This window comes from Meleagris gallopavo, chromosome 5 (assembly GCF_905368555.1).
Source record: "Meleagris gallopavo chromosome 5, MGAL_WU_HG_1.1, whole genome shotgun sequence".
NCBI classification, from domain to species: Eukaryota; Metazoa; Chordata; class Aves; order Galliformes; family Phasianidae; genus Meleagris; species Meleagris gallopavo.
The window spans coordinates 470,876-486,599 of NC_139408.1; the positions used below are offsets into that span (position 1 = coordinate 470,876).

The window sequence follows — 15,724 nt, forward strand, 5'->3', positions numbered from 1 at the left end:
ACTCTAAAAAATCTTATCAAGGCCATAGAAAAGGCATTAAGAAAACAGAACAGCTTTACCTGCTATTAATTAACAAGTAAGCCAGTTTTACCTCAGTGAGGAAAGGAATTTATCAGCAAAAGGGAGACGACAATATTTACTCAACAGAAACAGAAGCAAAGATCAAATTAAGATGCAACAGCAAGGCATCCCTCGCGGTGTTTGACTGCTTTACAAACACGGATAAACAGAAAGTTTATCACACATACGGACGGGTAAGCGGAAGCTCCTGGCAGCTTCCAGAGCAGAGCTGCTTGCACATTAGGTGCAAGCAAAGCACTGCGTGCGCCTAAAACCACTCCGAGCCCCAGATGAGGGCAGCTCGCTGACTTTTCTCGCACGTTCCCCCCAGAGGCCACACTTACAGCCGCTGCGTCTGCACGTCGCTCCCATCGCCTCCTCGCACCGCGCAGCTGCAGCTCCTCCGGCGCTCCTCCTCGAACCACCGGGAACGGCAAAAGCGCACGGCCGGCCTTCGTATCGCCGCTCTTACCGCGTGCGGCCGGGCCCGGCGCCGCGATGCCGCGGGGGAGGTCGAGGCATGGCCGGCCTCGAGCGCGGCCGTTTCCGAGACAACCGTCGCCGGCGAGCGGGCAGCGCCATGAGCGGGCAGCCTCCGCGGCGGCCGCTCTACTTCCCTCATTTCCACGACCGCTCCGAGCCCGACGGCGGCCCGTGGAAGACTTTGGCGGCCGCGTGCGGGCCGGGGCAGCCCCCGCCTCCCGCCGGGGTTCCCCGCTGGCCCGCGGGGCTGGCGGCCATCCCCTACGAACCGCTGCGCTTCTTCCGCCCCGCGGCGGCCGAGGAGAGCGCGGCGAGGCGGTCCGACGAGCCGTCGCGGCTGGAGGACGAGATCTGCGAGCTGGGCATCCGCTTGAAGAAGCTGGAGCTGCTCGCCCTCATCGGCGAAGACTTCGACGCGCAGCAGTGTGCGTGCGGGCGGGGCTGAGCGCGAGGCTGTTAGTCCTGCAGAGCAGCCCGGGCCTTAGCAAAGAGAGCCAGGAGCGCTCGGCGCAAAGGCAATTGGTCGGTCCGAGATGTACCTACCTCCAGCAGCGAGGCCCTGCAGCTGCAAAGCATCACATGTGTAAAGGAACGGCCAGCGACGGCCGCAGGTGGTCAAAAGCTTAGGGGAAAAAAAACAAAAAACATGTGAAATGAGTTTGGCATTTTGATTTCCAAACCTACCGGGTGGAGCAGCTCAGAGTGGTGTGGGAGGGCTGCGGGAAGGACATCGTCTCCCCAGGGCCACAGAGAGCATCATCAGACACGCACTGGAAGCAAAGTCCCACGTTGTGATGTGTAGTTTGCATACACTGCTTTTCAGAACGCTGTATTCATGGTGGGATTCCCCCCCCAGCCCCCCTCAATCGTAGCAATACATACCTTTCCCCAGTTCAATACCTGTTATTTTCAAATCATCTGAGAAACTTCGGTATTTCAGATATTTGCTCAACAAGAAATGCCACAGAAAGTTACTAACTTGCCTAACAAATAACCCTTTTTATTTTTTATAAACCGTTAGTGACCAGTTGTTTTTCATTCCTGTTTAGATAAACTTTTGAAGGCACTGAGAGAAGGAAAGATAGAATGCTTGAAAACAAGGCAGAAACTGAAGCAGCAGCCCCCAGCGTGATGGAGATGTGTCATCTGGATGTACTGTACTATGGAGTATTTTAATGGATCTTCCATAGTATTCCTTTATTCAATTAAAAGAAAATTCGTTATAATTTTTTTGTTAATGATTTTTGTCATTTCTCTGATAGGAGATATTGATAACACTGATATATGTTTCAACAGCCTTCCAAAGACTGTAGGCAAACAAAACACTCAGAAATTAACAGCGCTGTTGTCAGGATTCCCAGAAGATCAGTGATGAGGTTCAAGATATGTGGAGCAGAGCAGCTTTGTTTCACCCTTAATTCTAAGTACTTAAGTGCAGCTGAGAGCCACATAAATACAATTAGAAGTCCTCTGCCTCTAAGGGAGCTTTAGGAAACTTTTGTGATAGCACAAAAATCTGTTACAAGCAATTATTTCTTGTCTGAAGTGTAGCACCAAACTGTAGACATGACAGGTTAAGTTCATTTCTAACAGAACAGTTGTAAAACATTCCACTTTCAATCAGTTCATTATTTTAGGACTAATAGTGCATAAGATAAAGCCAAGGGTAGCTTTAGGAGTGACAACTACCCCATGTTTGGAAAGACAGAGAAAAACAGGCTGAGAGAGCAGTAATTAACTACAGATCTGGAGAACATTTGCCATCAAAGAAGGGACACCGCAGGGTATCAAAAATAACACTATTAAGAAGTACACAGGCTCTCTAGATCAACACAGTTTTTGTAGGTAAGCTATCAATTGCTTTTTCTTGCTCTAATATAAGTGCAGTAGGTGGCAGTATGAAATAACAGTGAATTGCTACCACTCTGGAAGCAATCATATTTCGACAAGCAGCTTTTTTTTTTTTTTTCTTCAGAAAAACAACTCTGTTTTAATCTATGCTTTAAATTGTATTAAAGTTGATCAACTGAGAAGCATTTTAGCACAACATGATATCAAAATCTTATTTCCTACCAATGCTTTTACTTTGTTTCTTTCCTCTTGTTCTTTCCAGACAGATTTTGATCTACACTCCAGTGGGTTCACCTTTAAGAAATAAATAATTCCAGTTCATAACTTCCATCTGTCAATCACCATGCTATAATAGCCTTTATCAGAGAAGCTAGAAAATCTTAAACCGAATCTTATCCTCCGCAATTGCCTTTGCCCTCCTGAGGTCTCCACCAGTACAGAGATTCACAGTTCACCTGCTAATTAACTTGCTTTTTAACGAAGCAAAGCAATAGTTACCAGACCCATGGGTCTTCGTTCCAACTAGGGACTGCACCTGAAGCTGCGCTGGATGGAGCAGGGATCCTTGGAGCACTGCCCTGCCTGTGCCACAGCACAACCTGGATACCCTGCCACAGGCAGAGCTGCAACAAAGGCTGAAGGGAGCCTGGGGGGCTTTCAGGCCACTGGGACAGTAAGTGGAGTTGTCTAGGGAGCTTGTCTAGGTGCCTCCAGCCTCCACAGAATCAGAGGCTTGGAAGGGACCCAAGGATCACGAAGCTCCAACCCCCTGCCACATGCAGGGCCACCAACCTCCACATTTCATAGCAGCCCAGGCTGCCCATCCAACGTGGCCTTCAGCACCTCCAGGGATGGACGGGGCATCCACAGCCTCTCTGGGCAGCTGTTCCAGCACCTCACCACTCTCATAGTAAAGAAATTCCCCCTGACATCCAAGGGCACCCAGGCACCCATCCAGAGCACCCCTCCAGGTGCCCTCAAGGGCCTACAGGCTGATGTGAGCTTGTAGCTTTACACAAGCAGTGAATTTCTTCAGTTATAGTACAAATGCATGGTTTACTCTTTATGTCCTCCATCTGTTTTCAAGCTATTCTTTAGGCCTACCCTGGCACCTTTTAATTGCCACTTAGTTCTTTAGAGCCCAATTAACAAATCTGTGCTTCTGACTAAATATCTCTGCCCACCAGTCAGCATTTTGTAACTTGTTTCACTCAAGACAGCACTCTGCAATTAACTACTAACTACTAACTGGGCTAATTAGCTTATGGCTTTCACCCTAATTGCTTGGGTCTGGTCAGCACATAGTTAACGCAGGTGGAGCCCACTGAAGGCAGCTGGTGTGTGCTTTTTGGCTAGTTTTTTTGTTTGTTTGTTTCTGTTGGTTTTTTTTTGTTATTGTTTTGGTTTTTTTCATCTCAGGACATCACACCCTCAAAAGTCGAGACCCAAGGGCAACCTCAAGGGCAAGTTTTTCTCAGCATTTTTGTTAGTCTGCTCCCTGTGTTTGAAAATTATGGGGTGGAGAAATTCTCACATTTCACAGAAACAGCATAACCACAGATATTTATCTCTTTCCAGTCATATCTGAGAGGCTGAGTCAGTACATACATAAAAGGTAGATCTTGGTGCCTCAAGAACCAGGTAGGTACCAATACCTTGAAAATCTAGGCTTAGCTGTTTTATAACTGCATCACAAGACAAAAATACGAAGTCTCACACAAAGAGTTTTGAGGCTAAGCATATTAACACACTGCAGTGGTTGACTGCAATGGAAACCAGATCATATTAAACTAAATACCACAACACAAACTTGGTCTGACAAAAAGAACTAACTTCTGAGGGAGGATCGAACGATTTTGCATAGAACAACTTTGAAATCTCATTAGTTAGGGGAGGAGCTATCTCTACCTTCCCAAATGTCCAGAATGATTTCACTCCTAAATCACTCTAAGTTTCCTATAATTATTACAAGGGGCTGAACAGATTTCTATTCCGTATTACCATTGATTCCTACTATATCCCCTCACCTTTTCAATGTTCTTTCACTTTTTGTAGAACCCCTACCAGCCACCATTCACAACGGGTTTACTCAGCTTGATCTGAGCTATTTTCCCCCAGAACACAATTTAAATACTTGTCCATCAGTTGTTCAGTTTCTGTTAAACGACCACTATGTAAAAATACGCTCCATGTTTAGCTACTGGGGATGATGCAAGGATTAACAGCAGTTAGTATGTTATCTCATTAAGTTTCCTGGGAGCACATAACTACTGAAAATCATTTGTTTGACATGCCAAAACAAGGCAGAAGGCTTTACCTTGGCCAGCTTCAGCCCCAGCACTGTGCTCTCAGGGCGCTTTGGTCAAAGTCCTTTTATCAAAGCTGCTCAGGGTCCCAAGGTCATCAAAGCATGGTGGCTGTCTTCTCTGGAAGGCCAGTTTGGCCTTCTCTTCACAAAGCAGCTCTTAAAAAGTAACTTGGAGAAAAATAACAGGAAATTCTATACAATATTTCTGCCCAGAATTAAAATCACTGTCTGTATCTTTAGCTGGAAATATTTTATGGATTTGTGTGCACGAATTTAAAGAATAATAAGTTGAGCAAACCACCAGTTGTTAAGTAATGAAGCACATAGTGATTGTCGCTTGGCTGTGAACACCTTATTTACCTTTTCTGTCTTCACCTGACCTTGGTGCATCCAGTAATTTGCTCTCATCTGTGTAGGCAGTATTCGTTTCTTCTTTCAGATCAGCACATCTCAAAACTGATTTATTGTTTCCTTTCTAAAAATAATCATATTTTAACTAAATATTAAAATATTTGAATATTGGGGTAAATATTAGAATATTCATGTTCTTACTGCACACCTTTTATTCTCAAAGCATATATCATCCATTTTTCAACTGTTTCTGTTAGCTTAGACTGTTTAGGAAGGTTCAACCTAACATTTAGATGCTGACACAGCTCAAATCTCTTTTATATAGCTCACTTGCACGTTGATAGATCTGTCCCTGTTGCATGCAGAAAATAAACATTTGGCTATGATTTGGATACACAGGTCAAAGTCTCAAAACATAAGTAGGTTGCTCCATTTCACTTCCAGTTCTTAACAAAGAGAGATTCTCAGAAAGCATCTTCTCAGCCAACCTGACAGCTGAACAATAGCAGTTACCTTGCTGAGAGCACAGTGCCTACAGCTGCAATGACAGTCATGTGCCCTCAGGTCTTTCACTAGGAAACCTGAAGTGGCCTTGGCTGCTTTATGATGGCAAACATTGGATAGAAAGCCACTGGAAGGCAAGAATGCATTTAAGCTTCTAAATAAAGTATTTTATATCAAGCAGTTGGGCCCATCAAGTTTCAAGCTGTTCCTTTATTTTAGAGTTTAGAATGTTAAAATTCTCCAAATAGATACTCTGGATTATTACAATGGATCATTAGGATGTAAAATTCATCTTGAAGCAAAGCTGCCTTAATTAGTTCTGGGACAGATTACAGAGGAAATCAAAAGCACTAAGCTATCATAAAATAACTTCTCTGTTTTCAGCAGTGAATGCTGCCTGCCAGAATTGCCTGCCCTGAATATTCAGAGCTAACGTACACAAGGCAGGGACTTCGAAAGCAGCACTTAATTCCAGAAATTCTGGCCTCTCTGGATTGCTTGGGTTACTGACACCTAGCTAATGAATTTAAGTTAATTGGAGGCGCTCATCAAGAAGAGTTTCTAGCAGCTAATGAGCGGAGCGCTTGGCCTTTCCAAGGAAACATTATATGGTTAACTACACAAGTCAGTTAAAATATATTTGCAAAATAGGCTAAGATTTTTTCCATCTTGAGAAAACACAGAACAACCCCTCGAGCCATTTTAAGCACTCAGTGACAACTCAGATATATATATATATAATATATAATATATATAACAGTATCTTAAGTACGCCATCTGTCCAGAACCATAGCAGTGATATACATTCATTTATTTCTATGTTGTGAAGATCCTTTCCTACCTTTTTGACTCTAAAACTACAACAAGGGGGAGGAAAGGGAAGATGCCTTCCTTGTAGCAAAATGAACTTTTTATTCCAAATTTCTTGCGCCACAAATCGCACAAACTGTCCAAAACACACACCTGTATTTTCTTTTCTCATTTCACTTCAGGCTAACAGCAAACAAAACTTAGGCCTGAGTATATACTTATGAAAATAATAGAAACTGAATAATAAAAAGGAGAAGACGAACAGGAAATGAAAGGAAGGACAAAAATTTACAAAGGAAACATAGGATTACAAGATGTCCTCAAAATCACTGTGTTGGCAGATTACTCTTCTGCTCACCTCTGGAAGGCAGCAAATACATCTCTTCAGAGGGAGCATCACTGCTGCAATTCACTATTTTATCCTGTGGAGATTTTTAAATTCCTTTCCTATCCTTTGCCAGGTTCATCCCTGAGAGGACGACTGACGGTATCTTTACATAGACCCAGAAGCCTGGCGGTCCAACCAAAAGGCATGCTCATGCTTTAAGGCAGCTGATCTACAGAAGAGGACACAGCAGGAAGAATCAGAATAAGTAGCAACATAGATTTTAAGACATCTTTTATTTAATGTGCAAAAGTGCCAAGAAATAACATGTACAACTTAAACTAAGCTATAGCAACTAACATGAAAAAGAACTATGCTACACAGAGATAAACTTCATTTCTGGAATCACCCTATAGTTAGGAGTACAAACAAAGCCATTTGGTAATGACCTAGAACATCTCAATTGTCTCCTTCTTAGTAATACGTAAAATTCAAATTCTGGTACAGACAAGTTTTGTACTTGCAAAAGGAACCAGCTCTTGAAGATCGCCTTTCCAATTGCGTAATATCAAGTATTAAGTGATTATTTTCCTTCCTTTTTCAGTTCAGCCTTTAGACATGGCTTTCCAAATCCCTCTCAATTCTGCAGCTCTGACTTCAGAAACAACCTAATATAAGCACGTCCAGCTGAAACACACTTAAATATTTTAGTTACTTTCAGATGCAGCCATTACAGTTTAGTTGAATCAAGCTGTGAGTAACAAAGATAACGTGGATACTTGTAATAATGCAGAGCCGGTCCTTTCTGTAACTCAAAGACGCAAGAGAAGTTCATGTCATCAATGTGAGATGTGCTGCATGGGGAGTGACAATTTATGTATTTGATATAGCACCTCTGTAAAAAAAAAAGTAGAAGCTGTTATTAGAAAGTCTTCCTAGTGTATGCTGAAATAGTATCAAGAGGTTTTTATTCCCTTGTAAATTCATCTATATTTTAATGCTGCCAAAGGATCGGATAACCTACAGTCCCGACCAATTACCAAGCTCCATGAAATAATGAACTATGCTTCATACTGAAGTATCAGCTTCCGCTCCAGGGTTCCATCGTTCCTAACCTTATCAGTTAGATCAGCCCCTCGCCAGCGGGGTGAGGAGGGGCAGCACTTTCACCACGCTTTAAAGATAGCGATGCTGAGGCACAGCCAGATTACGTGCTTTGCCCAGGACCAAGCCAAAACTGACAAAATGACAACTGAAGTCTGATTACCTAATTTCCAGTTATCCATAACCAGCAGCTACCCTGTCTTTGCACAATTACAAGATACTTAAGATGGTTAAACCACTGTGACAATATTGGATCAATCCCACTCTCCTCGAAACCAGTGTTTTTTCAGTAACTTCAATGGAAGGCTATCAATATCCATGTCACCATAATGACATTGTCAGCATCACACGGTGACAAACAGGCCAAAGCCACGCAGTGTCATAGATAATTAAAAATGGCATCACGTACGTTAGTCAATACCTCTGTCACACCTGCTGTACCTCAATGAGTCAAAGACTGCAGCTGTTTGAGAACAGTAACACAAATGCAAATTTCAAAACACACAGATGCAGAGAAAGAAAACTGCTAAACAAAAACGAAAAGTCAGATAAGGCAGGAATATCTGTGCTGTGCACACTGCCTTAACTAGACCCAAAGAACTCCTCAGAATGGCTCCTCTAAGGAGCTCTTACTGCTGGATTGCTCAGTCCTAAACCAGCATTCATGCCTCAGCAAGACAAGCTCCATTTCATTTTCTCTAACATGACCTTGAAAACAATTTGAAGAACTCAATACCCATACAAAAGCTTTGTTGGTCTCCCCACCATTGGAAGTAATATTAAAATTAATCTGGAGTAAAGTGGTTTTTTTGTTTGTTTGTTTGTTTGTTTTCTGCTTGCAGTGTTGAAATCAGTAGATACAGGAAAAGGGAAAGAATTAACTTCAATTTTCGTTCCATTCATATCTCATTTTGAATTCTGAAACAGAATACACTCTTAACATTTCTATGTTTCCACTACCTTAACAAATAAAGAAATTAAAAGCTAACAAAATACATAAAATTGATTCCAAGCAGTTAATTTCAGAGTCTTTGCTCCACCGTAGTTATCAGCCCCTAAATACTCGGAGTCCATCCATACTGAAACAGGTGGTTTAGTATCTATCCCTCCACTACAGTCACTCGTATTTTAGATGCTACTAAGCGCTTGGCATAGGCTGCTGCATTCTGCTGCATCCCATCTCAAAGCAAGCATTGGTGAACATGACCTAGAAGCCACTGAATTGCTGTAAGAATCCAGAGTGAAGAACCCACACATTTCTGTTTTAATAGCTTAAGAAGTTAATCGTGTATGCAGGCATTCTTTACAAGGTGACACTGGAGCCTGCACTAAGTCAGTACGCCTTGCCAGGTAGACTTAAACACCAGCGTGTTACACAGTGCTGAGACACTGCTTTACAGAGCATAGAAACGCACTGTGCCGCAGCTGAAGGATGAACTCTGGGGAAAAAAGTCACCTCCTCCATAAATATCAAACTGAGTGGAATTAACTTTCTCTATTGTTTACAATTCCTTGACCCCACTATTACCTCGTATGTGTATTTGCAGCGTTACGACATTATTTATAGCTTACAATACATTTTCAAGTTATTCCAATTGCTACCATCAAACTTGGAAATTCAAGAAGGTTCAGGCACTTCTTAAAAGAATTATTTTTTATCAAATGCTAAATAATTAAATCAATTAAATATCCTTGTGGTATTTGTAATTATTTTCAATATATCTGCTGGCCATTTGGCTACCTAGCAATTTAAAACCCATTTCTTATCCACCTCAGAGCCCCACCAAAGTCCCGACTCCCATGTGTCGTACGCAGCCCTGACCAAGATTGTCCTGGGTAACAGGAATCCCCACGTGTGCATTTTTCTGACTGCTTTCCATCCACAGGACACTGCCAAACATTTTTGACCAGGCACACAGAATGCGACCAATACTTTTGATGAAAAAACAATCAGTGTTCATTACAACTCAATGAAGACACTCGACTCAATTCTCAATGAAAACACTGCAGGTATACCTTCACATCTTAGCCATCTTGAATCTTCCTTTTAAAGAGCAAATCAGTACCCAGTTCATTTACTGACCCATATAAATATCATTTCCACAAGTAAACTTTTGCATTATTTATTTACAAGACAATGGCAACAGTTAATAAAAGCATTCTCAATGAGCATTATCCTCATTTTGCATCCCTACACTTTTAAAATGGAAAAAGTAACTGTGAAGTATTCTGATCAGCAAAAAATAAAATATTACACACTCCTGCCAAAAAAATTAACTCATGAAAAAAAAGTCTAGCACAGAAAGTTTAAGTAATCATTTGACAAACTGAATCCATATAGCCCTGTTTCAAAATCTACAATATGCTTGTAAATAACATAGCAAAAATCTCAAACTGATTTGTTTCTTTTCCAACTAGCATTGTTTTAAATAAGATGCTCAGTAGACCAGCAGTGCATATGGAGACATCACAGAGAACTAGGCGGATGTATCTACCCCCATGTACTTATCTCAAAAGTTACACGTTACTTAGTCAAAAAAGCTGCGTTTGTATTCTTTCAGAAGTGAAGTTGAGGGGAGAGAGCAAATAACTGATCCATAAGATACATTAATAGCATACCGAGAAGAAGGCTGCTGTTTCCCTGCACCCACTGTAATAAGTGAGCCATCCTATCTCAGCAGACCAAACTTTCCTGTTTTACACAAAGCCCTTATAAAAAAGACTAATAGTAACACTAACATATTGCCTGAACATCTACCTAATGGTGTACTGAAATCTAAGATGACCAACACCTGCTGTTTTATTATGAGAGTTTACTCCAAGGAGCTGGAAAGCAGTCGTGGATTTTGCCACTTTTTCAGGTGGAGCTACACATGGCTTGTGCAAAGGAGTGGAAGCCATGACTGATACACTCTCTTGTGGTAGAATAAGTGTTAGTTTATACTTACTGGTCATTAGCATTGAAAGCAATAAACCTTTCCAAGGAAAGCTGCTTCAAACACCCATTTTCCAGTAGGTGTAACTTATCAAGCATCAGAAGCAGACTTCGGTCTGGTTCACAGGCCATTACAACTGTTAATTACCTGTTCATGTTCTTCATACTGTCTCACGCTTGTTCTTTTTATCCAATTGCACGTCAGTGAGAAATGGAAAGCCACTCAGATGTGCTCATGTATATGAAAAACAAGATCAAGACCATACTGATTTACAGTAACCGTGTTTCATCACACTCAGAGCTGCTCACACACGGACAGGATGCGCAATTTCAGCTAAAGGAAGCGACTCCTTGTGCCAGCTCCAAAAAACATCATTGCTCTTAAGCTCCCTCATACTCCTATTAGCAGGCATTGAGCTGTCATATTTACGACGCACCAGAAAATATACATTCAAAAGTAATTCATCCTTGACAGACATCTTGAATTGTGCCAAAAATTGCAATTAGTTTTTATGTACCACCCCTTAAATGAGACAGAAGCCTCACTTCAGTTCTGCTACCGACTTCCATGCTGCTTTCTCTACCTGCTTTGATTTAATCTTCCTCGCATTCATTTTCCTCCATGCCTCTCCTTTTTAAAAGTCAGTGTGGAAAAAAATAAAAACTACTTATAACAATTTCTCCATTTCTATACAGGATTTACACGTACTTGTATCAGCTTCTCTACAGAGTATTATTAGATACAGAAGTTGTTCATATTACTACAGCGTGTTAGACTTCCTCACAGAAGTGTATTTTTCTTCAAAAACGACTGCCAAATAATGTCCTCTTATCCCCTTAAAGTTACTCTTCTGCTAATGCCAATAAAACATTACACACAGTATATGCACTTACAGAGTGGCCATTACACACCTACTGAGAAATAATTTTATGTGCATTTTACTTGCAGATGTTTCTAGCAATGATTTACAACTACTGGTTTGAACATCAACATGTCTGTACACAGAAAACAGTCTTTTCACCTTAACATTTGGCAACATTTTAAAGAAAATTGGAGCACTCAGTAGAAAAGCGAATATGACAGGAATATTATCTAATGAAATTGTAACATTTAACAGGTACACTTTCTTTTTTGAAATCAATATTGAAAAACTATACTGTAATTGTAGCCATACAAAATGTTTATTATTTTACAAATTATTTGTACACTATATTTTCACTTAATCATTGCTTTGTGCTCAGACAGTATAAATATTACAGCATGTTTTTCTTACACAGGAATGTCCTTACTGTCTTGGTATAATCTTACTTTGTACGTCAAAAAAATACAGAAACATATTACAAATAAGATAGAAAGCCATTATGAACAAAGAATGTAAAATGCCTTTGTGAATAAAGTGCACCACAATGGTTTCAGAGGGATGATTCAGAGGATATTCAGTAGACTGCACATCATCAGTACAATACCAAACAAAATTAATTATGCAAGTCTAACAGGTCTTCCTCAGTACGAAGAGTACTTTGTTTAACTTTACAGGAATAGTTTGTCTTTCTAGAAAGCTAATTAAGTGGTTCTTTTGGTGCTAGGGTATTCTATTTTGTTCATTTTGTTTGCATATAGGCATTCACACCCTCTACCATGCATGTAATTTCCAAACTTTTTCACTTTGAGTATGGCAGATAGATGCTTGGCTTTACACTAACACACTTTTTGATGGAAACACTAAATCACTTAATTCGAAGAATGGATACAGATTTACAAGCAGAGCTAAGCGTCCCAAAATGCTGTTTAGATCTGGTACATCCTACCTCCTCTGACTCTTTTGGGGATACGTGGCATCATGAGCTTTCCCAGTCTGCAGGGCTGCTGCTGCTTCCACACTCGCAGCTTTAAGATAACCCTGCAAAACTCGAGTCAAAGACACAGAAATTTATTTCACATGGTATTTCACTCCCATTGCATAGAAGGGCCTACCTACATACAAAATTTCACTGGAATAACTAGAATAATCACTCAGAAACTTAATAAAGCTGACGCCCAAAGCGGCTGACACAATTTAATGCAGATTTCCCTTACCAAGGCAGCTTAATCCGGTTATCAACCAGCTTAGGTTGAATAACTGTAAGCTGCTCTTAAATTATGTCTGCACTTCTGTTACAGCAAATGAAAAATAAGCGTAGTAGCGTTCAGGTGATTCTAGTGAAACTTGCATGGATGAACAAAAGCTAACAGAAAAGCTCAGCCTTGCTCTCAGAGAGCTGAGTTCCCACTGAAGCCAAACAGAACTTACCATTTTATGGCATGCTTAGTTTGGCCCATTTTTTTTTTTTTTTTTCTTTTTTTTAAGTTATTTTTAAATGCCACATTTTTAGGCAGCTATTAACACAAAAAGACATTTGGATGTCTTGTATTACATTGATAAGATCAGTATTAGTTAGCTGACAGGTAACTGAGATGGTAGTCTGTCTTTAGCAGACTTATATTTACACAAAAGATCCAGTTTCTTTGGTTGCTCAGTATCCAAGTCACCCAAATGTGTATTCGTGTATTCCAGATGCTGCACGTTAATATTGATCATTAGAATTATTCATCTACTTTTTTTCTTTTTTTTTTCTTTTTTTTTTTTTTTTTTGCACTTGGTTTGTGGAAATTTTCTGACTATTGCAGACCAGTCACTTGTATAAACATACAGCAAGTATATACATTGAGATTACAAAAATACATTTTATTTATATTTGATTTTTAAATAATAAAAACGAAATTTCACAATAGTTTAAAGATCAGCTAGCATTCCTAAAGATTCTGCAATACCTAAGGTCTCAGAGCAGATGTCAATATATTCTAGGATAACTATTTATCATGATCTCAAACAGGGTTTATTATACAATCAATCGGGGGAAAAAATAGCTCTGTATTAAAAGTTTGTGCTTCATCAGTTTCTTCTTCTTTCCCCTACTCTAGTCTCATACCTACTCCTCTCATTTTACTGATGGCCAAAAAGCTAAACTAAGCTCTCTGTCTCACCTTGGTAAAGACCAAAGAAATTCAAGAAAATGAAGTGATCCAACAAAATAACATAAGCAGTTGAGAATAACTAAATAACTTACTGAAATGAAGGACATTACCTTTAACTCCAGTTGACATCAGACAAGCCCAACACAATGTATTTTGCAACAACTTCAGTTCCCGAAGCTAATGGCCAAAGGAACTGAAAACAGTTGTTCATGATCTCCAACTATTCTGTACAACTGCAAAAGACAAACTACTGTCCTATTCAACTGGTCTGATTTTCTTTCGGGATTGGATTCACACAATAATGCAGTTTAACTATTAGCAATCTTTATCTTGAGCAATGTACAGTCAGCCTCATTTCCAGAAACGCCCTCTATTTTCAAAGCACACCAGTGTTCTTGTTAATCCATTTAACCGTATTCTTATTTACATGTCAATATAATCATCAGGTCCTCTACATTCAGAACTTCCTACGTGTGTACGCACTGTTCCAGTCCGATCAAGATCAAAGTGACTTCAGGTAGCCATTCAGTAGATAGCATTGTTTAAGAAAGAGAAAAAAGCACTGTGTCAAACAGAGGTTGTCTCGTACAAGCAGGTGTATTCACTATTCCAGGTTGGAAAGGCTTGCTCAAAGGTCTCATGTTTACCAGCTTCACATGCATTCAGAATGAAAAGCCTAAATATAGAGCGAACACAAATAACCTTTTTTCATTTCTCCTGGAAACTTCTAGCACCAGTTTCCTTTGTTAGCTCTTCACAGATTGTGCTCTCTCACATAGAAAAAATCTCCGTAACTCATCAGTGGCATTCACAGACAAGGTAGCCATTAATTATCAAAATATCATTAGTCCCCTCACAGTCTTCTCTTCTTTCACTTCTTTATACTGTAAAGAGGATGAAAAGAATTGGAGCTATTCACAGAACGTTTATTAGTATTACTTACTCATCTCAGATTCTTTTGGTTTGGTTACAGTCTCTAGAATGAAAAGGCTGCAGCGACACAGATCAATTCAATCAACGTTCCTTGTACAATCTCTCGCAACAAAAAATTAACGTGACTGCCACACCTACCGTGGCCTTTAGCTTGCCATTTTCCATCCGTTTTCTTCTTTAATCAAAGAAATAAGGTTTGGACATGCAGAAGTTATTTTCTTCAGCAGCTCTGCATTTGGGCCTGCAACTGAAACACTGCATGGCACTGACATGCACAGCAGCATCTCTAGTGATGATGGGTCACGGTGTGAGTGCCAAGTGACAAACACTCGCATGTGATCATTATCATCCATTTTTAAGAGTTAACTGGCAGCATTTCCTTAGCTGGCAAGGAGAATACATATCTTCAGGGTCCTGCTGCTCTACTGCAAGTCATTTCATAGCGTTGACTTTTCAGATGGAGAAAAACGCAGTCGCTTTGCACAATTCACTGTATGTTTTTAAGTGAGAATTAAAGAGGTCGCTTTCTTGGCTACTTCAAGTTACACGATACAAATGCTGCGCACAAAAGACATTAAACCTGGAACTCAAACAGATCTGTTTGCTTCTTGGCCAGCTTAGCAACTTCTTCTCTTATTGCCTTCACTAAGGCAGCTGTAGAAATGTTGGTGAGAGGAGCATCGGACGGGTCGTTTTCTGTCAGGCTCTGTTGAGAAGCTGTGGCAGAGGGCAAAGGAGCTTGTTCCAAGCTGGGATGCATGCTTGCCGATTGGCTGTATTGGCGAGGCAGTCGTGACGGAGAACTGTGTTGGTAGCGGGGCCTTGGATAAGCCTCGATGTATCCGGGGAGCGGAACCTGTAGAGCATCGTAATTACACCAAATTATACAGAACAATTTATCCTTAGCGCTGCCTGGCAGGTAACATAAACCTCCACGGGGTAGAATAAGATGCGACAGATAGGAACCAGTAACGAGAATGTAAACTCTACATCCTGAAGCGTCAGCTGACAAAGGTACATCTTTGCATGTGCCATTTAAGCACA

General features: G+C 40.7%; 2 protein-coding genes across 2 annotated transcripts in view; one reads left to right on the top strand and one right to left on the bottom strand.

Moving 5' to 3' along the window:
- The first annotated feature begins 640 nt into the window (after positions 1-640).
- C5H11orf91 (chromosome 5 C11orf91 homolog) lies at positions 641-1,793 on the top strand. Its single transcript, XM_085226105.1, has 2 exons — positions 641-968; positions 1,593-1,793. The coding sequence occupies exons 1-2, from the start codon at positions 641-643 to the stop codon at positions 1,673-1,675; spliced, it is 411 nt and encodes a 136-aa protein (XP_085082231.1). The 3' UTR covers positions 1,676-1,793.
- An 8,110-nt stretch (positions 1,794-9,903) lies between these two features.
- The window catches only part of KIAA1549L (KIAA1549 like), a 103,926-nt gene continuing 98,105 nt past the window's right edge, over positions 9,904-15,724 (bottom strand). Inside the window, 1 exon segment of the mRNA XM_085223840.1 lies at positions 9,904-15,536. Coding sequence (XP_085079966.1) covers positions 15,255-15,536 — 282 coding nt within the window. The 3' untranslated portion in view covers positions 9,904-15,254.